We start from the raw sequence: 25,902 nt of genomic DNA on the forward strand, positions 1-25,902 counted from the left end.
CATATCAGATTTATAAGGATGTTGCCAGGTTTGGAGGATTTGAGCAATAGGGAGAGGCTGAACAGGCTGAGGCTGTTTTCCCTGGAGCATGGAGGCTGAGGGGTGACCTTATAGAGGTTTATAAAGTCACAAGGGGCATCGATATGGTGAATAGATAAGATTTTTTCCCCAGGGTAGGGGAGTCCAAAACTAGAGGGCATAGGTTTAAGGTGAGAGGGGAAACATTAAAAAATTTCTCAGGCAAATTTTTCTTGCAGATGGTGGTGCGTGTATGGAATGAGTTGCCTGAGGAAGTGGTAGAGGCTGGTATAATTTCAACATTTAAAAGGCATTTGAGTGGATATATGAATCGGAAGTTTAGAGGGATATAGGTCAAATGTTGGCAAATGGGACTAGATTAATTTAGAATCTCTGGTTGGGATGGATGAGTTGACCAAAGGGCTCTGTTTCCATGCTGGACATCTCTATGACTCCATAATAAAGACTTGGTGTTAGACATTTAAGAGACATATTGGGATATTGGGATACTCAGAATAAATAATGAGGACCCACCATTTGCTGTTAACTAATGAAGTTAGGGAAAGGATCAAAATTAAGTGAGAAGCTTAAAGTTGCACAGAGATGACGTGCAGCTCCACCTGTCAATTCCCTTTAGACAGCATTATCAGGATCGCACCCCCACCCCCACCCCTCCCCTCCCTCCCCTCCCTCCCCTCCCCTCCCTCCCCTCCCTCCCCTCCCCTCCTCTCCCCCACCCCTCCCCTCCACACCTGACCCCCACCCCACCTCTCCCCCACTACCTCCCCCACCACTCCCCCACTCCTCCCCCTCCCCCACTACCCCTCCCCCACATCTTTGGAGTGTGGGAGGAATCCGGAGCACCTGAAGGAAACCCATGCAGACAAGGGGAGAATGTGCAAACTCCACACAGTCGCGCAAGGCTGGAATCAAACCCAGGTCCCCGCCGCTGTGAGGCAGCAGTGCTAACCACTGAGCCACCTGGTGAATCTCTGCTGTACCTCCTACAGTACAATGACATCCCTCCTTTATTTCCATATTGATACTCTGTGCCTATCATGCTTGGCTCAGAGCATTCTAAGCCAATAAAGACTAGCCTGGCCTCCCCACTATGGATTAGACTGGAGAGCGAGCACACAGGTACCTTGCCCTTGAATCTGAGCTGGATCTCCCAAATTCCCCACCATCTCCCCCAGACTCAATGTTCTGGCTGAGGGCCAGGACACAGTGGAGGCCTTGAGCCCTGAGCTTGGGGATTGGGTTTTGCTGCCTCAGGGAAAGGTCTGCCTATGGTAAAACTCAACACCCCTCTAGTTGCACATCTTCAACTTCCCTAATGCACCTCCTCCACTCCCTCTCCCCCATCTTTGATCTATTCCTTAGCCTACAATTACCAGTTCACTTCAACTTGCTCCGTTTTCATGTCCTCATAGTGCCCTTATTTAGGTTTCAAATGCTCATCTTTAAACTAATCGTCTCCCTTTTAAACAGCATATAAGATTCAATCATACTGTATCTATCGTCTTAACACTGAGGTTACTAAATAATCCTGTCACATTATACAATCCAAAGTCTATTGTAAACTGCTGTCTGGTCAGTTCCAGAAAGTTCTGCTCTAAGAAACTATCTCAGAAACATTCTGTGAACTCTTCACCCTGTCAATCTGATTGTCCCTTTTTATACTTGTGCTTAGAATCCCTACAGTGTGGAAACAGGCCATTTGGCTGAACAAGATCACACCAACCCTCCGAACAGTATCCCACCCAGACCCATTTCCCTACCCTATTATACTACATTTAACCCTCACCGATGCACCCAGCCTACACATCCCCGAACACTATGGGCAACTTAGCATGGCCAATCCACGAAACCAGAGCATCCAGAGGAAACCCACACAGACATGGGGAGAATGTGCAAACTCCACACAGTCATAGAGTCATAGAGATGTACAGCATGGAAACAGACCCTTCGGTCCAACCCGTCCATGCCGCCCAGATATTCCAACCCAATCTAGTCCCACCTGCCAGCGCCCGGCCCAATTCCCTCCAAACCCTTCCAATTCATATACCCATCCAAATGCTTCTTAAATGTTGCAAATGTCGCCCGAGGCCGGAATCGAACCCGGGTCCCTGGTGCTATGAGGCAGCAGTGCTAACCAATGAGCCACCGTGTCACCCTAAGCCACTCAGCCCATCGAGTCCACAGTGACCTTCCGAAGAGCAACCCACTCTATCCCTGTAACCCTGCATTTCCCATGGCTAACCCACCTAGCCTGCACATCCTTGGGCACTATGGGGCAATTTCCCATGTCCAATTCACCCTAACCTGTACATCTTTGGACTGTGGGAGGAAACTGGAGCACCTGGAGGAAACCCATGCAGACACAGGGGAGAATGTGCAACCTCCACACAGACAGTGGCCTGAGGCTGGAATCGAACCAGGGATCCTGGTGCTGTGAGGCAGCAGTGCTAACCACTGAGTACCATGGAGATGACTAAAACCCAACTCTGGTGGGACTCAAACTCACAACCTTTGAATACCAACTTCAATATGATGTTGAAGTCCAATGACTATTACCCGTAGTCTTATTGCTGTCCCTTTATCACTAATATTTATTTGTTTGTTTTGGCAAGGTTGTGGACATGTGTAGAGGATCAGATCCCTCCCACAAGTGACTTCTTTCTTCTCCTATTCCTCATCACCACCCAAAACTATTCCACATCCTGATGTCCTGAACCAAACTATTGTACAAATGCCATTGTTGATGAACAGTATTGTACTCTACCTTTACCGAGCTTCTGCATTTCCTCAAAGGTTCAGGACCAGACTTTGACCAATTGGTAGTGTCTGTCGAATCATATTTATTTACTTCACTATGAGCTATCAATATTCGGTCTTTGTTATGAATGTCAGGTATATTTCGATACAGAGCCTTTAGTTTTGTTTTTGTTACTTCAGTAAAATTGAGTTATGAAGTTTGGTGTATTTGTAATTGGTTATCTCTCTGTCCCTTAATGCTATTCTCTGACCCTCATTTTCCCATTTTGTTTTTCATATTTCGAATTTTGTTCCGACCGTTTGAAATACCACATCGAATCTCTTGGTCCCAATATTTTTCTTATTATTCATTCACGGGATGAGAACATCACTGTTTAGGCCAGCATTTATTGCCCACCCCTAATTTCCCAGAGGGAAATTGAGAGTTAACCACATTGCTGTGGATCAGGAGTCACATGTAGGCCATACTGAGTAAAGATGGCAGATTTCCTTCCCAAAATGATGTTAGTGAACCAGATAGTTTTTCCAACAATGGATAATGGGTTCATACTTGTCATTAGAGTATTAACCCCAGATTTCTTAACAATTTTATTTCTTAATGTATAATAGAGAATAATTAACTAACCACGGTTTCTGAGATGTCTTTAATGTAGGTGAGAGTGGCTGGGGTTTCTGGCCTCCACCTCCTTCTGGCTTTGAAAGGATTAAGCTGATAGGGGTGTTGTTTTATCGGAGCAGTATTCCCTATGTCTACTTCATGTCCAATAGCATTAGCCCTCCCATCTGATTCTTACATATGTCCTTATACTGCAGTAACAAATCTTTCTATGCTCCTGAGACAGATTGTTTACTAACTTATCCCACTCCTCAAGGACTTCTTCATTTTTAATCTATTTTGAGGCACCTCAAAATCCACATCATCTGGATTTGATTCCTCACTCTGCAGGGCAGTAACTAACACCTGTTTCTCCAGTTCTTTCTCTCTAGTATAATATGGTTTCAACATGTTCACATGACATACCCGATACCTTTTTTCCTACCTGGCATTTTTACTAGATATTTCACCTGACTCAACTTTTTCTCAATTTGATAGGGACCACTAAACCTGGCTTTATCACTGATAACAGTACTAACATGTTATCCCCTGGAAAAATGTCCGAGTCTCAGAGCTTTTATTTGCCACCTGCTTCATTCGACACTGTGCCTTCTTTACGTGCTGTTTAGATAACTCACCTACTCAATTTAGTCTCTGCCTCATCTCTGATACATAATCCAAGTGTGAGATCTCCGACTTTGGTCTTTCAATTTTTCTTTAATTAATTTCAAAGGGCCTCTCACTTTATGACCCAATATTAACTCAACGGGAGTGAACTGGGTAGAGTCATTTGGGGCGTCTCTAATGGCAAATAATCATTTGGATAATCCTGACAGGATGCTCTTAACGTGGTCTTCAAGGTCTGGTGCCCCCTTTCTAAAGCTCGCTAGGATTCAGGATGATATGCACTGGATTTAAAGTGCTGTAGACCTAAGCCAGCCATAATCCCCTTAAACAGTCTGGCAGTAAAACGAGACCCTTGATCCGATTGAATCTCTCTCTGGGTAGCCCATACAGTGTGAAGAAAGCTACTAACTTCTCTACCACCCTTTTTGCCTTGATACTCCGTAATGGAATTTCCTCTGGAAATCTGGTAGACACATCCATTATGGTTAATAAGTACTGGTTCCCACTTTTAGTTCTGGGGAGGGGACCTACACAATTAATTATAACCCAGGTGAAAGGTTCTTCGAATGTGGGGATTGGCAACAAAGGGCTGGTTTTGTTACCACCTGTGGCTTTCCTACCCTTTGATAAGTATGACACGTACGGCAAAAATTAACCACATCCTTGTGCATTCCAGGCCAATAGAAATGCTTTTGTATCTTAGCCTGAGGCTTTCATACCCCTCAGTGACATTGTACAGGTGGTTTATGTGCTACAGTATGCTACAATCTGGTGCACTTTGGCCCATTTGTCCTCTGCACTCACCTGTCGTAGTCTCCATTTCTGTCTGAGGATTCTATCTTTCCGATAATAACCTTCAGGAATATTCTCTGCCTCCTTTTCAGAGTATGCATCCACATATATATCTTTTATCGTCTTGTCTTGCTGTTGCAAGTCTCCGAGCCTTTCATGACTAAACACTTCTGTCTGGGCCTCTGCCTGTGCAGGTTTTTCCTGCATCATTACGTCAAACAATGTATCCGCTAACTGAGCTTCGTGCTGTGACTTATGATAGTGGGATCTGGTTATAACACAGTCTGGGAAAATACCAGGATACTTCTGTTTTCACTCCTCAGTTTCTTGGTCTTCCTTGGGCTTCTCCACAGCAAGGGGTGCCACTCACATCTTAGATCCTGCCAAATCATTCCCAAGGACAAATTGAATTCTTGGAACTGACACTCTGTCAATCGCTCCCACTGTAACGTCCCCAGTCTTAAGTTGGCACTCCAACCTGGTCTTACATAGGGGTACATTAAATTTCTATCCATCTATCCCACAAATTACCACACTCTCGGGTAACAGATCCGAAAGAGTGCATATTCACTTATCTCTCACTATTAACAACTGGTTACATCCTGTATCTCTCAAAACTAAAACTTCTTGTCCTTCTCCCCCTGTTCTTTCTGAGTAAACTTTACCCCCAGAGGTGAGCTCTTTGTAGTGATCAGGCACTAATTCCATACCCAGCCCCTGCCCAGGCTGTGCACTCTCCTGCAGGTCCTCAGCTCTTCTTGGAGTTTCCTTTACTACCTTCACTAATGTCACTGGTTTAGCTTCTTTTCCCACAGTGCCTTTCTTTAATGATCAGCACTGTGACTTTACGTGTCTCACTTTACCACAGTGGAAACACCTGAGACCTTTTTATCTCCTGTCCACCCTCTTGGGCTTCTTTTTTATCCTGTGGTAAATTCTTAACAGTGATCTCTACTCTTAGTTTAGATTCGATTATTTAAGTGTGGCCTTTGGCCCAACAAGTCCACACCGATCCGCCGAAGCGCACCCACCCAGACCCATTCCCCTACACTTACCCCTTCACCTAACACTACAGACAATTTACCATGGCCAATTCACCTGACCTGCACATCTTTGGATTGTGGGAGGAAACCGGAGCACCCGGAGGAAACCCACGCAGACACGGGGAGAATGTGCAAACTCCACACAGTCAGTTGCCTGAGGCGGGAAGGCTTGTCTTATGCACCAACTTGTATTCATCTGCTAATTCTGCTGGCCTTCTCACCTCCTGAGCTTTCTGTTCCTCCACAGGAATTCTTACCATCTCTGGAAGTGAGTTTTTAAAAACCTTCAGCAGAATGATCTCTCTTAGAGCCTTAAATGTTCTATCTATTTTCAAAGCACTCACCCATCGATCAAAATGACTATGTTTAATTCTTTCGAACTCAACATAAGTGTGACCTGGTTCCTTCTTTGTGTTTCTGAACTGCTGCCTATATCTTCTGGTATCAACTCATAAGGACTTAAAATAGCCTGTTTAACCTCTTTATAATCTCTTGACCCCTCATCTGGCATCGCAGCAAATACCTCACTTGCTCTGCCTACCAGTTTAGTCTGAACTAGCATTACCCATTATTCCTTGGACCACTCCATCTGCCTAACAAATTTTTCAAATGAAATAAAGAAGGCTTCAACATCTTTTTCATCAAAATATGGCAGAGTTTTGACATATTTGTATACATCGTTACCTTCTCTTTTAATCTCCATCCTGTTAACTTGACTTTGCTAAATCGGAACTTCTCAAGTTCAAATTCACTCTCTCTTTCTCCTTTCTCTCTTTGCTCAGCCAAGAACCTTCTCTCTCTCTCTTTTTCCTCTCTCTTTGTTTATCTCCTAACTCCATTTTCCTCAGTTCTAATTTAAGTTTTTCTACCTCTACTGCACTTGTCTGTTTCTCTGACACATTTATGTGTTTGAGTAATTCCCTTACAATTTCAGCTTTACTTTTGACCTTGGTTAAAGCGAGATCTAACTTCTTTGCTAATTCTAAAAGTATGGCCGTTTTCATTGGCAGTTCTCCTCTCAACTGTTTAATTTTCCCCAGACTTGTACCCCAAAAGCATTGGTTGTGTCGTTGACTTTTAAGATTGTCAATATACTAAATTAAAATTGGATTGGAGTTTGATATTTTTTGGTGTATAATTTAAATTGATTGGCCGAATTCAAATTTGTGTTTTTTGTCTCACAACAACTTAGTGAGTGCTGTTTGTTCTTAATCAAATGTTACTTTGTAATACTTTGTAAATTCTCCAGCTCTCAGTGTATTTGCAAAGTCCTTCACTCTCTTAAAGGTACACCCACATCTTCATAACATACCTGCTAACTCTTCAATATTGCTGAAAAGAGAGATGTGGTTGAAGCTTTTCATCTTGCACTAATCAGGACAAACATATGACTGTTTGAAAACCATCATAGCAATTCACATTGCAGGAGGAAAGAAGAAAGAACTGGTCAACTCTAATTTGATGAGGCACTGCCATCGAGAAGGCAACAGGAAACTAGAGGCTGCCCAGCTCCTGGGTAACTTAAAAAAGATGCACAAGTTTGAACACATTCCTGTTGTTTGCACAAAATGGGTCCCCGCATATGAATGTGTATGTCAATGGTAGGAAGCATAATAAATCATGTTCTGAACATTGGGTTACTTTAAATCAGTTATTGTGCTGCCCATTTGTGGGATCACCAAACAGTTGACATTGTGTTTTGTGACTGGTTGGATTGATTTTTATGGGACACAGATGTCACTGGCTGGCCAACAGTTATTGCCGTCCCCAGTTGCCCCTAGGGAAGGTGATGGTGAGTTGACTGCTTCACAACCACAATAGTTCATGTGTTAGAAGTATTCCAGGATTCTAACACAGTGACAGTGAAGGAATGGTGAAGGATATATTTCCAGGTCAGGATGGTGAGTGACTTATGGTGTTCCCATGTATCTGCTTCTTGAGATAGAAGTGGTCACGTGTTTGGAAGGTGCTCTCTAAGGATCTACGGTGAGTTTCTGCAGTGCATCTTGTAGATAGTATACACTGCTGCTCCGAAGTGTCAGTGGTGGAGGGAGTGGATGTTTGTGAATGTGGTACCTTTGACAAATGGTTTGATTTGATCAACCAATCTCTGGGATGGTCTGACCGGTGTAGCTGGCATGACATCAATCCTGAAAATCATATACAACATTGCTCAAATGTGGGGGAGACACAATGGTGTTTTGGACTGATGGTAGTTTCCCACTCGCAGTGTCTGTGTGTAGCAACTGGGGTAAGTGTCACTGTTAATTAATGGTACCTCTTTCCTTACCAATCTCCATGTTACCTGACAGCAGTTAGCCCTCCAGCCTCTTTTTTTAGCGTAGAAACACCCAGATTAGGGGCAAGTGTCAGCTAATCAGCCTTCTGAGCCTGTTCCATCATTCAACAAAGATGTGATTGCTCCACATTCTCATCAATCTCGAAAACCTTTCACATGCAGATTTGAAGCTTTCCCTCAATTCTCAAATTTACTGATTCCCTCCTGGATTTCAATTCTTCTTCCGACTGATCCTTCACGCTCTGTTTTACCCCCACCTTGGCCAGGACCTCAGTCATTAGTTGTGTGAGGAACGCTGTCTGATAGCGAGGCGCACTGAGAATAGGAGAATTCGGAGAATAATGAATTCCAAGTCATGGTCCTCTGTTTTCGCTTCTGTTCCAGGGACACCGTTGACAAATCTGACACATCAAGACATTGAGAAACGGATCAACCACATGTCCAACTCCATTGAATCTGTCACAATTGGAATTTGCAATGGTTTTGAGGAACAGCTGTTTATCCAGAACAGTGAATTCATGAACACAATTCTGTTCATGGCCCAGATCCCTGGTCACCCTGGTCACATAGACATCAGCCGCAATGAGAGAGTGGTAGCCCTGGTGACTGATATTCTGGACATTCTCCAGGATCTGAAGACCTCAATGACAACTAACCCTGAGATTGAAGATAGAGAAGGGAAGTGGCTCAGTGCAGAGCCCATTAGGAGGTTCCTCCTAAGGGAAAGATCTCATTTCAAGCATTTGGTTGACCAGGTCCTATGTGATCTCAACAATGTGATGCATGTTCTGGAAGGATCCAGACTCTCCAACCTTGAGTCAGATGACATGATTGAATCACTGAGGTCTGGCCACCTTCCTGGTGTCTGGGAGTCACTGAGCCGAGTGAGAGCACCAATCCTGCAGTGGGTACAGCTCCTGAGGACCAGGCTGGAACTGCTGAACAATTACTTGGCTGGTCCAGAGGCTCCTGTCTCCTACAACCTGACAGCATTTCAGCATCCACGGCTGTTACTCAGCGCTCTGCTGCAGCAGAAAGCTCAGTCCGAGCACCTCGACCTGAACGGATACAGCATACAAAGTCAGGTATGTCATTGCAGCAATGTCAGACTGGGCTTGGGCAAGTCTTGGGACTTAACATTGCAGAGCAGAGACCAGAACGTATCCAGCTCCCTTACCGACCCCAACCTCTGATCCTCTCCAATTTCAGTGTCTACAACAAAGCTAAACCAATAGGCCAGTTACTTCCTGGTTCAGACCCATTCTCTCTGAGGAATACTGGCTCCTTCTCAGACTTCAATCCAATCCCTCAGCTTCAGAAAACTGGTATGTTCATGAAGAAGGGCTCCCAGAGCAAAACCCCTGGTTGGGTGAATCTCTGGGAGTTTTGGAGAGAGAGAGAGAGGAGCACAATTAAATTAAAACAGTTTATTGATCCAGGATTCCATTCCCTTCAATGTGCTTTCATTCCGAGCATTTTCAAAATGAAACCAAGTGGTTCCCTGCTCCTCTCACTAACTTCCTTGTGCAGGAAGTTATTCTCCAAAGAACCAGGTGAGGAGATGAGGATTTATTTCCCTTAACGAGCTGCTGTGATCTGGAACATGCTGCCTTAAGGGGTGGTGGGAACAGACTCAACAGGAACCTTTCAAAAGGGAACTGGAGAAATACTTAAAGGGGAATTATTTTGCAGGACCATGGAGGAAGAGCAGAAATGGTGGCACTCAGGAGAGGTGCTGGTGTAGTGGTCATGCCACTGAAATAGTAACCCAGAGCTTTTGGAGGCATGGGTTCAAATCCCACCAAGGCTTACAGTGACATTTGAAGTCAATTATAAAAAGAATTGACCTTACAGAGTCAGACAGTAGAGAAGAGGCCCTTCAGCCCATTTAGTCTACACCAGGCCCATTGCCTTAAATGTTACGAGATTTCAAGTGCACACCAAGTACTTATTGGAGGTTGTGAGGTTTCATGCCTCTCCTCCCCTCCTCCCAGGCGGTGCCTTCCAGACTCCCACAATGGTGACCATGTGACTCCAGAGCCCATGAAGTGGGAATTAAAGATGGGTGATAAATGCTTGTCTTGTCAGTGACACCAACATCACAAACTGGACCAGAGCATACACCCGGAATGTGACTGGATCACACACCCGGAATGTGACCGGATCACACACCCGGAATGTGACCGGATCACACACCCGGAATGTGACTGGATCACACACCCGGAATGTGACTGGATCACACACCCGGAATGTGACCGTGTTAGTTGATTGCCCTCAGTTACCTGCTGCTGACTGGTCAGTATCTCCTCATGTTTCTCTCCTGCTCCTGCCTGGAATCGTTTGGAGGTGAAGGGTTGAACTGGGCTCTCTCTGCAAACAGTTGATAGTATCACTCTGAGTGAAGCCAGTCTGTCCATGAGATGCTGATCAGTGTCAAGACATTTGTTTAATATGTTTCAGGTCTTGGGTAGTTCCCTCCCTCCCACCACCCCCCCTGTGGATGGTATCTACATAACCGGCCTCAGGATACATAACGCACTCTGGGACACGACACACAGCCTCCTGCAGGATACTCTCTCCATCAAACCCTGCAACATTCCAGCAGTGTGGCTGAGGGCAGAACATAATGAGGCAATCAGCACCCAGCACCTTTACCCATTCTACAAGTGCCCAGTCTACCAGGGAGCAGAGAACATTATGGTGGACCTGCAAGACAGCAATGTGATCACCCACTTACCCCTCGAGTCAAGGATGGACCCTTTGGTCTGCACACAACGACGAGTTCACATTGTGAGCGTCATCTGAAGCTAATGTTCAAGATCAACATTGCCCTGAGCTAAATGAAAAATAAACAGAATAATAAATTTAATTGCTGTAAAATCAAACTGCTGGAAATTATCTTAATCCAGTGACATGCAAAACTACCAGTTTCCTGGGAGCCCACAAAAATGGAATCTTAGCCTCATGGCAATAAGACTGTTTTCTGCTTCGCCATTCAGTGGGATCATGGCTGATCTGATAATCCTCGACTCCACTTTCCTGCCTTTTCCCCGGAACCCTTGATCCCCTCACTGATTACAAACCTGTCCATCTTAGCCTTGACTCAATGACCCAGCCTTCACAGCCCTCTGTGATAAAGAATTTCACAGATTCACTCCCCTCTGGGAGAAGAAATTTTCCCTCATCTCTATCATAAATAAGCTCTTCCTTATTCTGAGATGATTCCCCCCAGTCCAAGACTCTCTCACATCAGAAAACAACCTTTCAGCATCTACTCTGTCACGATCCCTAAGAATCTGCAATGTTTCAATAAAGTCACCTTTAATTTTTCTAAACTCAAATAAATACAGGACCAACCTACTGAACCCCTCATAAGGACAGCCCCTCCATAACCGGCATCAGCTGAATGTACCTTCTCTGAATGGCCTATAAAATCAACAGCAGAAAAGTGTCTATCTTTCCTTAGAAAAGGGAACCACTGTATTCCAGCTGTTATCAGACTACTGCCTTGTATAGTTTTAGCAAAATTTCCCTGCTTTGATACTCCATTCCCTTTGAAACAGTGGCCTTCCTGATTACCTGCTGAATTTCGATGACATCATTTTGTGATTCATGGATGAGGATTCTCAAATCCCTCAGTGCTTTCTCCATTTAAATAATATTTGCTCCTGTACTCCTCCTGCCAAAGTACTTCACATTTCCCACATTATATTCCAACTGACAAGTTTATGCCCATTCAGTTAACATGCCCACATCCCTCCATAAACTCTGTGTGTCATTTTCACTACCTGCTTTTCCAATCACTTTGTGTCATCTGCAAACTTGCTGATAATATTCACTTTCCTCATTCAAGTCATTAATCTATGTTGCAAATAATTGTGACCCCAGCACTGATCCCTGTGGCACTCCACTGCACCTCTTGGCTTCAAACAGGTCAAGAAATCTTTTAACATCCATCAAAACAGGACAATAGAGGCTCACTTTATGTCCATAGGAGAGATTGTGCTTCTGACAGTATGGTGTTCCCTCAGCACTGATCCTCTGACAATGCTGCACTCCCTCAGCTTGGACCCTCCGACAGAGCGGCACTTCGTCAGCACACTGACCCTTCAACATTGCGTGTTCCCTCAGCACCGACCCTCCGACAGTCCCCACTCTCTCAGTACTGACCGTCTAACAGTGCCCACTTCCTCAGCACTGACCCTCGACAGTGCCCAGTCTCTCAGTACTGACCCTCCGACAGTGCAGCACTCCCTTAGCACTGACCCTCAGACAGCATGGCACGCCCTTAGCACTGACCCTCTGACAGTGTGGCACTCTCTCAGTACTGACCCTCTGACAGTGCAGCACTCCCTCAGCACTGATCCTCCAACAGTGCGGCACTCCCTCAGCACTGATCCTCTGACAGTGCGGCAGTTCCTCAGCGCTGACCCTCCGACAGTGCAGCATCCCCTCAGCACTGACCCTCTGACACTGCGGCATTCCCTCAGTGCTGACCTTCCAACAATTTGCTAAATCATCTTTTTCTTACAACACCCTTGCCTCAATTGCACAACACTTTGTTGGTGGCATGATGGCACAGTAGTTAGCACTGCTGCCTCACAGCGCCAGAGACCTGGGTTCAATTCTCACAACTGTCTGTGTGGAGTTTGCACATTCTCCCAGGGTCTGTGTGGGTTTACTCCAGGTGCTCTGATTTTCTCCCACTGTCCAAAAATGTGCAGATTAGATGAATTGGCCATAGAAAATTGCCCGTAGTGTTAGGTGAAGGGGTAAATGTAGGGGAATGGGTCTCGGTGGATTGCTCTTTGGAGAGTCGGTGTGGACTTGTTGGGCTGAAGGGCCTGTTTCACACTGTAAGTAATCTAATCATCTAATCTTAACTCTATGCCTCTGGATATAGGTTTGCTTGCCAAGTTGGAAGGTTTGTTTTCAGACATTTTGTCACCATACTAGGTAACGTCTTCAGTGAGCCTCCAGACAAAGCTCTGGTGGTGTAGCCCACTTTCTATTTATATGTTGGGGTTTCCTTGGTTGGTGATGTCATTTCTTGTGGTTACATCATTTCCTATGGTGATACCATTTCCTGTTCTTTTTCTCAGGGTTGGTATATAGGATCCAAGTCAATGTGTTTGTTGATAGAGTTCCAGCTGGAATGCCATGCTTCTAGGAATTCTCGTGTATGTCTCTGTTTGGCTTGTCCTGAGATGGACCTGTTGTCCCAGTCAAAGTGGTGCCCTTCCTCATCTGTATGTAAGGATAGCTGGATGAGGAAGTACACCACTTCGACTTGGACATCACCATAGGAAATGATGTTACCACAGGAAATTACATCACCAGCCAAATGAAACCTATATCCAGCATTCACATCTTACCTATAGTGTGGCACTCACAACTGATATATAATACTACAGCTCAGGTCTAACAAGTGCCTTGTAGAAGTTCAACATCACCTTCTTGTTCAATAACAAAGGGCCATAATTTTAAAGTGAAAGGCAGAAAGTTTAGATGTATTTCAGGAAATACTTTTTCCATCTAGAGGATGGTGGGAATCTGGAATGCACAGCCTGGAAGGGTTGTTGAGGCGGGAAACTTCACAACCTTAAAAAATTACTTGGATGAACACTTGAAATGTCACAACAGTCAAGGCTATGGGACATAGAGTCAGAGAGATGTACAGCATGGAAACAGACCCTTCAGTCCAACTCATCCATGTTGACCAGATATCATAGAACATAGAAAGGTACAGCACAGAACAGGGTCTAGATTAGAGTGTTGCTGGAAAAGCACAGCAGGTCAGGCAGCATCCGAGGAGCAGGAAAATCGACGTTTCGGGCAAAGGCCCTTCGTCAGGAATAAAGGCAGAGTGCCTGCAGAGTGGAGAGATAAATGAGAGGGAGGTGGGGATGGGGAGAAAGTAGCATAGAGTACAATAGATGAATGGTAGTGGGGATGGAGGTGATGGGTCAGAGAGGAGGGTGGAGTGGATAGGTGGGAAGGAAGATAGGCAGGTAGGACAGGTCATGAGGGCGGTGCTGAGCTGGAAGGTTGGAGCTGGGGTGAGGTGGGGAGAGGGGAAATGAGGAAACTGGTGAAATCCACATTGATGCCCTGGGGTTGAAGTGTTCTGAGGCGGAAGATGAGGCGTTCTTCCTCCAGGCGTCTGGTGGTGAGGCAGCGGCGGTGAAGGAGGCCCAGGACCTCCATATCCTCGGCAGAGTGGGAGGGGGAGTTGAAATGTTGGGCCATGGGGCGGTGTGGTTGATTGGTGCGGGTGTCCCAGAGATGTTCCCTAAAGCGCTTTGCTAGGAGGTGTCCAGTCTCCCCAATGTAGAGGAGACCACATCAGGAGCAACGGATACAATAAATGATATTAGTGGATGTGCAGGTAAAACTTTGATGGATATTTTGTGGCCTTGGATGGAGGTGAGGGAGGAGGTGTGGGCACAGGTTTTCACAACTCTCTGCATAAAGAACCTACCTCTGATGTCTCCTTTATACTTTCCTCCTAATATCTTCAAACTATGACTCCTCGTACCAGTCAATCCTGCCCTGGGTAAAAGTCTCTGGCTCTTGACTCTATCTATTCCTCTCATTATCTTGTACACCTCGATCAGGTCTCCTCTCTTCCTCTTTCTCTCCAGAGAGAAATGTCCGAGCTTATTCAACCTTTCTTCATAAGGCACCCCTCCAGTCCAGGCAGCATCCTGGTAAACCTTCTTTGCACCCTCTCCAAAGCTTCTGTATCTTTCCTATAGCAGGGCAACCAGAACTGGACACAATATTCCAAGTGTGGTCTCACCAGGGACTTGTCAAGCTGTAGCAAAACCTCACGGCTCTTAAACCCGATTCCCCTGTTAATGAAAGCCAAAGCACCACATGCTTTCTTAACAACCCTATCCACTTGGGTGGCAATTTTGAAGGATCTATGTACTTGCACACCCAGATCCCTCTGTTCCTCCACACTGCCAAGAATCCTGTCTTTAATTCTATATTCAGCATTTGAGTTCAACCTTCCAAAATGCATCATTTGACATTTATCTAGGTTGAACTCCATCTGCCATTTCTCAGCCCAGCTCTGCATCCTGTCTATGAGGTGCTGCAGCCTGCATTAGCCCTCGATACTATCGATGACCCCTCCAACCTTTGTGTCATCTACAAATATACTAGGTAAAAACAATGACATGCGCCGTCACCTAACCTCTCTACAGTCAGCCCTGCCCCAGCTGAGGGCCACACTCTCTCAGAATTGCAAAGGACCCACTCGGTACTCCATCCTCAGGAGAATTCATACTCTCAACAAACAGTATTTCAATTCCATCTCAAACATCAAAAACTGTAAGTACAACAAACTTTTATCCACCCACCTCCATAACCAGCGCTCCTCAAACATTCCAGAAGATTCCCCTGGCCTCGGAAATGCCATTAGCCATGCGGCTGACGCAGCTACCACCCCCACGCTGAGTGATGATGTCACTTCCACCCACATCATGGCCACTCCCACAGCCACTTCCGGCCCTCATATCGCTGATGCCACATGCTCAGTGACCTCCGCCACCCCTACTGCCATGGTCACCACCACTTCCACCCCCACCAGCGCCACTCACCTGCATTCTGCTGACACGGCCCCCACAGACCCCACTGTCACTATACCCACACCCCAGAACCCCGAGGGCAACATTACCCCTGCTCATGCCTCCACCCCCATTCCCCCCACCATCACACCCACTCCAGGTACTGTCTCCGACCTCACTCCCAGCTCCACACCCACACCAGATCCCAGCTCCCGGCCCTGCCGAGTTTTCACCATCCCTCCAGACCTCCCACTCACTGAGGACGAACGATCAGTCCTCAGCAAAGGACTCACCTTCAACCCCTCCATCCACGCATCAATGAATTTAATACACGCCGTGACATCGAACAATTCTTCCGTCACCTCTGCCTCCGAGCTTACTTTCACAATCAGGACTCCCGCCCACCTTCCGAGGACCCCTTCGCCCACCTCCAACACACTGCATCCACCTGGACACCCCGCGCTGGCCTATTACCTGCCCTCGACCTCTTCATTTCCAACTGCCGCCGGGACATTAACCGCCTCAACCTGTCGTTCCTCCTCCCCCACTCCAACCTCTCACTCTCACAATGCGCAGCCCTCCAATCCCTCTGCTCCAATCCCAACCTCACCATCAAGCCAGCGGATAAAGGGGGCGCAGTGGTAGTCTGGCGCACTGACCTCTACACCGCTGAAGCCAAACGCCAACTCGAGGACACCTCTTCCTACTGCTCCCTCGATCATGACCCCACCCCCCACCACCAAACCATCATCTCCCAGACCATACAGAACCTCATCACCTCAGGAGATCTCCCACCCACAGCTTCCAACCTCATAGTCCGGGAACCCCGCACTGCCCGGTTCTACCTCCTTCCCAAGATCCACAAGCCTGACCACCCTGGCCGACCCATTGTCTCAGCATGCTCCTGCCCCACTGAACTCATCTCTACCTACCTTGACACTGTCCTATCCCCCCTAGTCCAGGAACTCCCCACATATGTTCGAGACACCACCCATGCCCTCCACCTCCTCCAAGACTTCCGTTTCCCCGGCCCCCAACGCCTTATCTTCACCATGGATATCCAATCCCTCTACACCTCCATCCGCCATGACCAGGGCCTCCAAGCCCTCCGTTTTTTCCTCTCCAGATGTCCCCAACAGTACCCTTCCACTGACACTCTCATTCGTTTGGCCGAACTGGTCCTCACCCTTAACAATTTCTCCTTTGAATCCTCCCACTTCCTCCAGACCAAAGGCGTAGCCATGGGCACACGTATGGGCCCCAGCTATGCCTGTCTCTTTGTTGGCTATGTAGAACAGTTGATCTTCCGTAATTACACCGGCATCACTCCCCACCTCTTCCTCTGCTACATTGATGACTGCATTGGCGCCACCTCGTGCTCCCGCGAGGAGGTTGAGCAATTCATCAACTTCACCAACACATTCCACCCTGACCTTAAATTTACCTGGACTATCTCTGACACCTCGCTCCCCTTCCTAGACCTCTCCATCTCCATTAGTGACGACCGACTTGACACTGACATTTTTTACAAACCCACCGACTCCCATAGCTACCTGGATTACACCTCTTCCCACCCTATCTCTTGCAAAAATGCCATCCCGTATTCCCAATTTCTCCGCCTCCGCCGTATCTGCTCCCAGGAGGACCAGTTCCACCATAGGACACACCAGATGGCCTCCTTCTTTAGAGACCGCAATTTCCCTTCCATATGGTTAAAGATGCCCTCCAACGCATCTCGTCCACATCCCGCACCTCCGCCCTCAGACCCCACCCCTCCAACCGTAACAAGGACAGAACGCCCCTGGTGCTCACCTTCCACCCTACAAACCTTCGCATCAACCAAATCATCCGCCGACATTTCCGCCACCTCAAAAAAACCCACCACCAGGGATATATTTCCCTCCCCACCCCTTTCCGCCTTCCGCAAAGACCGTTCCCTCCGTGACTACCTGGTCAGGTCCACACCCCACTATGACCCACCCTCCCATTCTGGCACTTTCCCCTGCCACCGCAGGAACTGTAAAACCTGTGCCCACACCTCCTCCCTCACCTCTATCCAAGGCCCTAAAGGAGCCTTCCACATCCATCAAAGTTTCACCTGCACATCCACCAATATCATTTATTGTATCCGTTGCTCCCGATGTGGTCTCCTCTACATTGGGGAGACTGGGCGCCTCCTAGCAGAGCGCTTTAGGGAACATCTCCGAGACACCCGCACCAATCAACCAAACCGCCCCGTGGCCTAACATTTCAACTCCCCCTCCCACTCTGCCGAGGACATGGAGGTCCTGGGCCTCCTTCACCGCCGCTCCCTCACCACCAGGAGGAAGAACGCCTCATCTTCCGCCTCGGAACACTTCAACCCCAGGGCATCAATGTGGACTTCAATAGCTTCCTCATTTCCCCTTACCCCACCTCATCCTAGTTTCAAACTTCCAGCTCAGTTACTGTCTCCTTGACTTGTCCGACCTGCCTATCTCCTTTTCCATCTATCCACTCCACCCTCTCCTCCTTGACCTATCACCTTCATCTCCTACCCCACTCACCCATTGTACTCTATGCTACTCTCTCCCCACCCCCACCCTCCTCTAGCTTATCTCTCCATGCTTCAGGCTCACTGCCTTTATTCCTGATGAAGGGCTTTTGCCCGAAACGTTGATTTTGCTGCTCGTTGGATGCTGCCTGAACTGCTGTGCTCTTCCAGCACCACTAATCCAGTATACAAATTTACTAACCCACCCCTCAACCTCCTCATCCAAGTCATTTATAAAAACTACAAAGAGCAGAGGCCCAAGAACAGAGCCCTGTGGAACCCCACTCCTGTACTCAATACTGAGCAATAAAGGAAAGCATACCAAATACCTCCTTCACTATCCTATCTACCTGCGACTCCACTTTCAAAGAACTATGAACCTGCACTCCAAGGTGTCTTTGTTCAGCAACATTCCCCAGGGCCTTACCACTAAGTGTATAAGTCCTGCTAAGATTTGCCTTTCCAAAATGCAGCACCTCACATTTATCTAAATTAAACTCCATCTGCCACTCCTAAGCCCATGGGCCCATCTGATCAGGATCCCCACTGTACTCTGAGGTAACCTTCTTCACTGTCCACTACACCTCCAATTTTGGCCTGTGACCAGTGTGTGCTACAAAGATCGGTGCTGGGTCCTCTGTTTTTCATCATTTATCTAAATGATTTGGATGTGAACATAGGAGGTATAGATAGTAAGTTTGCAGGATTGAAAGCAAACCCCCCCACCACCACTCTCTGTCTACCTTCGAGCCAGTTCTGTATCCAATGGCTAGTTCTCCCTGTATTCAATGAGATCTAACTTTGCTAACCAGTCTCCCATGGAGAACCTTGTCAAACGCCTTACAGAAGTCCAGAGACCACGTTTTCCACTCTGCTCTCATGAATCCTCTTTGTTATTTCTTCAAAAAACTCAAATCAAGTTCATGAGACACTATTTCCCAGCAGGAAGTTATGCTGACTATCTCCAATCAGTCCTTGCCTTTCCAAATACATGTACATTATGTCCCTCAGGATTCCCTCCAACAATGTGCCCACCACTGAGGTCAGGCTCACTGGTCTATAGTTCCCTGGCTTGTCCTTACCGCCCTTCTTAAACAGTGGCACCACGTTAGCCAACCTCCAGTCTTCTGGCACCTCACCTGTGACTATCGATTGTCCAAATATCTCAGTATGGGGCCCAGCAACCACTTTCCCCTAACTCCCCACAGAGTTCTAGGGCACACATGATCAGGTTGTGGGGATTTATCCACATTTATGCTTTCTAAGATATCCAGCACCACCTCCTCTCCAGCATGTCACTTCCGCCCCACTGGAAAGCTCTATCGTTGACGTCACTTCCACCGCCAGTGACATCACCAGCCGAGTACCTCTTTCCACGACCACTTCCTCTATAATATGGACATTTTTCAAGATGTCACCATCTATTTCCCCACAGTCTGTATCTTCTATGCCCTTGTCCGCAGTAAATACTGATGCAATATACTCATTTAGTATCTCCCCCATCTCCTGTGGTTCCACACATCGGCTGCCTTGCTGATCTTTGATGGGCTCTATTCTCTCCCTAGTTACCCTTTTGTCCTTAATGTACTTGTAAAAACCCTTTGGAATCTCCTTAATCCTATTTGCCAAAGCTATCTTATGTCTCCTTTTTGCCCTCCTGATTTCCCTCTTAAGTATACTCCTACTGCCTTTATACTCTTTTAAGCATTCACTCAATCAATTCTGTCTATACCTTACATATGCTTCCTTCCTTTTCTTAAACAAAACCTCAATTTCTCTAGTCATCCAACATTCCCTACACCTTATCAGCCTTCCCTTTCACCCTGACAGGAATATACTTTCTCTGGATTCTTGTTATCTCATTTCTGAAGGCTTCCCATTTTCCAGCTGTCCTTTTACCTGCGAACATCTGACCCCAATCAGTTTTTGAAAGTTCTTGCCTAATACTGTCAAAATTGGCCTTTCTCCAATTTAGGACTTCAACTTTTAGACCTGGTCTACCCTTTTCCATCACTATTTTAAATCTAATAGAATTATGGTCGCTGGCCCCAAAGTGCTCCCCCACTGACACCTCAGTCACCTGCCCTGCCTTATTTCCCCAGAGTAGGTCAAGTTTTGCACCTTCTCTAGTAGGTACATCCACAAACTGAATCAGAAAATTGAGTCTTGTACACATTTAAATTCCTCTCCATCTAAACCCTTAACACTATGGCAGTCCCAGTCTATGTTTGGCAAGTTAAAATCCCCTAACATTGCCACCCTGTTATTCTTACAGATAACTGAGATCTCCTTACAAATGTGTTTCTCAATTTTCTGCTGACTATTGGGGATGTCTATAATACAATCCCAATAAGGTGATCATCCCTTTCTTACTTCTCAGTTCCACTCAGGTAGTGCAGAAGTCTCCTGTGGGTATCCTCATTTCAAACAAGTATGTTGCTTTGGAATATGTAGGGGGTGATGGACTCTCAGGGGACTGTAGCACAAACAGCCAAGTTTCTGATAGCGAGATAGGCTCTAATGTAATGAGGGGTATGTCAGGTTCCAAGCGATCGATTGTAATAGGGTACTCCCAAGTCAGAGGCACAGACAGGCATTTCTGTGGCCAGCGGTGAAAATTCAAAATAGTGTGTTGCACTCAGTTCCACCCAAATAACTTCCCTGGATGTATTTCCAGGAATATCCTCCCTAGGACAGTGTAATGCTATCCCTTATCACAAATGCCATTCCCCTCCTCTCTTACCTCCCTTTCTATCCTTCCGATAGCATTTGTATCCTGGAACATTAAGTTGCCAGTCCTGTTCATCCCTGATATCCCAGTCCCATGTTCCTAGCCATGCCCTGAGTTCATCTGCCTTCCCTGTTAGGCCTCTTTCATTGAAATAAATGCAGTTTAATTTATCAGTCCTACCTTGTTCTCTGCTTTGTTCCTGCCTGCCCTGACTGTTTGACTCGCTTCTTTTCCCAACTGTACCAGTCTCAGATTGATCTCTTTCCTCACTATCTCCCTGGGTTCCACCCCACACCTTCCTAGTTTAAATCCTCCTGAGCAGCTCGAGCAAATCTTTCTGTATATTAGTCCCCTTCCAATTTAGGTGCAATCCGTCCTTCTTGTACAGGTCACTTCTATCCCAGAAGAGATCCCAATGATCCAAAACTGTGAACCCTTCTCCCCTGCACCAGCTCCTCAGCCACACATTCATCTGCTCTATCATCCTATTCTTACCCTCACTAGCTCTTCATTTGATAAATATATGGATGATAATGGAATAGTGTAAATTAGATGGGCTTTAGATTGGTTCCACAGGTCGGTGTAACATCAAGGGCCAAAGGGCCTATACTGCGCTGTAATATTCTAGTTTGCAGCATCAGCAGTAATCCAAATATTACTACCCTCGAGGACCTCCTTTTCAAATTCCTAATTTTCTATATTCTTCCTTCAGAATCTCATCCTTTCCCTTCCGATGCCATTAGTTCCAATGTGTACAATGACCTCCTGCTGGCCCCTCTCCCCCTTGAGAACATTCTGCACTTTCTCTCGAGACATCCTTGATCCTGGCACCAGGGAAGCAACACACCATTTTGAATTTTCACCATTGGCCACAGAAATGCCTGTCTGTGCCTCTGACTTGGGAGTACCCTATTACAATCGATCGCTTGGAACCTGACATACCCCTCATTACATTAGAGCCTATCTCGCTATCAGAAACTTGGCTGTTTATGCTACAGTCCCCTGAAAGTCCATCACCCCCTACATATTCCAAAGCAACATACTTGTTTGAAATGAGGATAGTCACATGAGGAGACTTCTGCACTACTTGACTACCCCTCTACCTTTCCTGGAGATAACACATCTACTTGACTGTATCTGCGCTTTTTTCTCCCTTCCTATAACTGCTGTCCATCACACCCCTAGCTCCAATAAATTCCTTATTGCCAATAATTGTTGTTTCAATCCATGCGATCTGATAAGATTCACAACCAAAGACACTTCCTGCAATCATCATCATCAGTAACATAGATACTCTCCATAAACTCCCACATATTCCTCCCTAATAGTCAAAGGGAAATTGAGAAACAAACTGTAAGGTGATCTCAGCTATCTGTAAGAATGAAAGGGTGGTTATGGTAGGGGATTTTAACTTTCCAAACATAGACTGGGACTGCCATAGTGTTAAAGGTTTAGATGGAGAGGAATTTGTTAAGTGCGTATAAGACAATTTTCTGATTCAGTTTGTGGATGTACCTACTAGAGAAGGTGCAAATCTTGGCCTACTCTGGGGAAATAAGGCAGGGCAGGTGACTGAGGTGTCAGTGGGGGAGCGCTTTGGGGCCAGCAACTATAATTCTATTAGATTTAAAATAGTGATGGAAAAGGATAGACCAGATCTAAAAGTTGAAGTCCTAAATTGGAGAAAGGCCAATTTTGACGGTATTAGGCAAGAATTTTCAAAAGCTGAATGGGGACTGATGTTGGCAGGTAAAGGGACGGCTGGAAAATGGGAAGCCTTCAGAAATGAGATAACAAGAATCCAGAGAAAGTATATTCCTGTCAGGGTGAAAGGGAAGGCTGGTAGGTATAGGGAATGCTGGATGACTAAAGAAATTGAGGGTTTGGTTAAAAAGAAGGAAGCATATGTCAGGTATAGACAGGATAGATCGAGTGAATCCTTAGAAGAGTATAAAGGAAGTAGGAGTATACTTAAGAGGGAAATCAGGAGGGCAAAAAGGGGACATGAGATAGCTTTGGCAAATAGAATTAAGGAGAATCCAAAGGGTTTTTGCAAATACATTAAGGACAAAAGGGTAACTAGGGAGAGAACAGGGCCCCTCAAAGATCAGCATGACGGCCTTTGTGCGGAGCCACAGAAAATGGGGGAGATACTAAATGAGTAATTTGCATCAGTATTTACTGTGGAAAAGGATATGGAAGATACAGACTGTAGGGAAATAGATGGTGACATCTTCCAAAATGAGGAAGTGCTGGATGTCTTAAAACAGGTAAAGGTGGATAAATCCCCAGGACCCAATCAGGTGTACCCTAGAACTCTGTGGGAAGCTGGAGAAGTGATTGCTGGGTCTCTTGCTGAGATATTTGTATCATCGATAGTCACAGGTGAAGTGCTGGAAGACTGGAGGTTGGCTAACATGGTACCACTGTTTAAGAAGGGCGGTAAGGACAAGCCAGGGAACTATAGACAAGTGAGCCTGACCTCGGTGGTGGGCAAGTTGTTGCAGGGAATCCTGAGGGACAGGATGTACATATATTTGGAAAGGAAAGGACTGATTAGGGATAGTCAACATGGCTTTGTGCGTGGGAAATTATGTCTCACAAACTTGGTTGATATAAAATAATCAAATTTCCAAAAGCATTTGATACATGGCACACAAAATGTTAATACACAAGATTAGGTTTCAAAGAATTTGTGTTATATTAGCTTAAATGCAGAAATGGTGAATATATAGGAAATAGACAGCGGGGGGGGGAATGCAGCATTAATACTGACAGGCTGCAATTAGTGGTGTGTTGCAGGGATTACTGCTGGGAATTCATCATGGTTTACAAGCTATATTAATGACTGAGAGACCAATGCATCCAAATTTGCTGACAACACAAATCCAGGCAGTATGTAAGCAGCAGCCTCTAAGTTCTCCTCACCAAAGTTTAGAAAGATTAAGTTTGTGGCAATTGATGCTAGATGAAGTATAAGTATGAGATCATTCACTTCGATGTAAGAACTTCCCTTGAAAAAAAAACTGAAATGACATCACCCACTTTAAGAAACCAAGACCTATAAATAGAGAGGCAGGACGTACCAGAGATTCTCACAGATGATGTTACCAAGTATGGTGACGAAACTTCTGAAAACAAACCTTCCAGCTCAGCGAGTTTATATACTTCTCATCAACCTGAGCTACAAATCTTCTCAAAAATTGCTAGTAAATGATACATTAGGTTCCGAGTAATCAATTGTGATAGGGGACTCTCTAGTCAGAGGCACACACAGACGTTTGTGTGGCCGAAGATATCAGAATGGTGTGTTCGCTCCCTGGCCAGGACCAAGGATATCATGGAAAGGGTGCAGATTAATCTAAAAGGGGAGAGGGACTACATTGGAACTAATGATATTAGAAGAGTTTCTGAGGAGAGAATATCGGAAGTTAAGCAGGAATCTAATAAGGTGGTCCTCGAAGGTAGTAATGTCTAGATGACACCTGGTGCCATAAACTAGTGAGGCTCTGAATAGGATGGTAGAGCAAATGAATGTATCGCTGAGGGGCTAGTCCATGGGAGAATAGATTCACATTTTTGGATCACAGGGATTGTACCTGAATTGGAAAGAAACTAATATACTGGCAGGGAGATTTTCTAAAGCTGTGCAGGAGAATTTAAACTGGTAGAGGGTGGAGGGAGGGGGTGTGAGAAGAAGAGACCAGGAAGATGGTGAGAAAAGAGATCAGTCTTGAGACTGGTACAGTTAGGAAAAAAAGCGAGTCAAACAGTCAGGGCAGGTGGGAACAAAGCAGAGAACAAGGTAGGACTGATAAACCACATTTATTTCGATGCAAGAGGCATAACAAGGAAGGCAGATGAACTCAGGACATGGTAGGAACATGGGACTGGGATATTGTTGCAATTACAGAGATGTGGCTCAGGGATGGACAGGACCGGCAGCTTAATACTCCAGGGTATAAATGCTACTGGAAGGATAGAAAGGGGGGCAAGGAAGGAGGCTGTACTTAGGGAGAATATTCCTGGGAGTACGCCCAAAGTTATTTGGGTGGAACTAAGAAATAAGAAAGATATGATCACCTTATTGGGATTGTATTTTAGGTACCCCCAATTGTCAACAGGAAATTAAAAATATTTGTAAAATATTTGTAAGAATAATTAGGGATTATGGTAGGGGACTTTAATTTCCCATACAGTGGAACTGCCACAGTTTTAAGGGCTTGAATGGAGAGGAATTTGTTAAGTGTGTTCAGGTCATTCTGCTATAATATAGGTTTCATCAGCATGAATTGGCAATAGAGTGATTGATGAATGTGGATTTTGCATAATGCAGACTTTCTGCTGAACGGGTATAATGAGTTTTTCATAGAGTGATGTTACAGAGGAACTATGACGTTAGATCAGAACAACCCATACAAGAACATGTTCGGATTTAGTATGTGGATGTACCTCCCAGAGAAAGTGCAAACCTTGACCCACTCTTGGGAAGTAGGGCAGGAAAGGTACCTGTGGGGATGCACTTTGGGGCCAGTGACCATAATTCTATTAGCTTTAACATAGTGATGGAAAAGGATAGATTGAATCTAACAGTTAAAGTTCTAAATTGGAGGAAAGCCAATTTTACGGTTTTAGGCAAGAACTTTCAAAGGTTGATTACGGGTGGACATTTTTACAGGTAAAGGGACGGCTGAAAAATGGGAAGCCTTCAAAAAAATGAGATAAAGAGAGTTCACAAACAATATGTTTCTATTAGGGTGAAGGGAAAGGCTAGGTGGTGTGGGGAATGCTGGATGACGAGAGAGGTTGAGGTTTGGTCAAGGAAAAGGAAGCATGTGTCAGGTATAGACAGCAGAGATCAAGTGAATCCCTAGAAGAGTATAAAGGCAATAGGAGTATACTTAAAGTGGGA

General features: G+C 45.7%; 1 protein-coding gene across 1 annotated transcript in view; it reads left to right on the forward strand.

Annotated features, from left to right (window-relative positions):
- Positions 1–10,957, forward strand: part of dnhd1 (dynein heavy chain domain 1) — a 283,483-nt gene extending 272,526 nt beyond the window's left edge. Inside the window, exons 38-39 of the mRNA XM_072576637.1 lie at positions 8,537–9,237; positions 10,613–10,957. Coding sequence (XP_072432738.1) covers positions 8,537–9,237; positions 10,613–10,957 — 1,046 coding nt within the window. The remainder of the gene's footprint in view (positions 1–8,536; positions 9,238–10,612) is intronic.
- Positions 10,958–25,902: the final 14,945 nt, after the last annotated feature.

Source organism: Chiloscyllium punctatum, chromosome 9 (genome assembly GCF_047496795.1).
Source record: "Chiloscyllium punctatum isolate Juve2018m chromosome 9, sChiPun1.3, whole genome shotgun sequence".
NCBI lineage: Eukaryota > Metazoa > Chordata > Chondrichthyes > Orectolobiformes > Hemiscylliidae > Chiloscyllium > Chiloscyllium punctatum.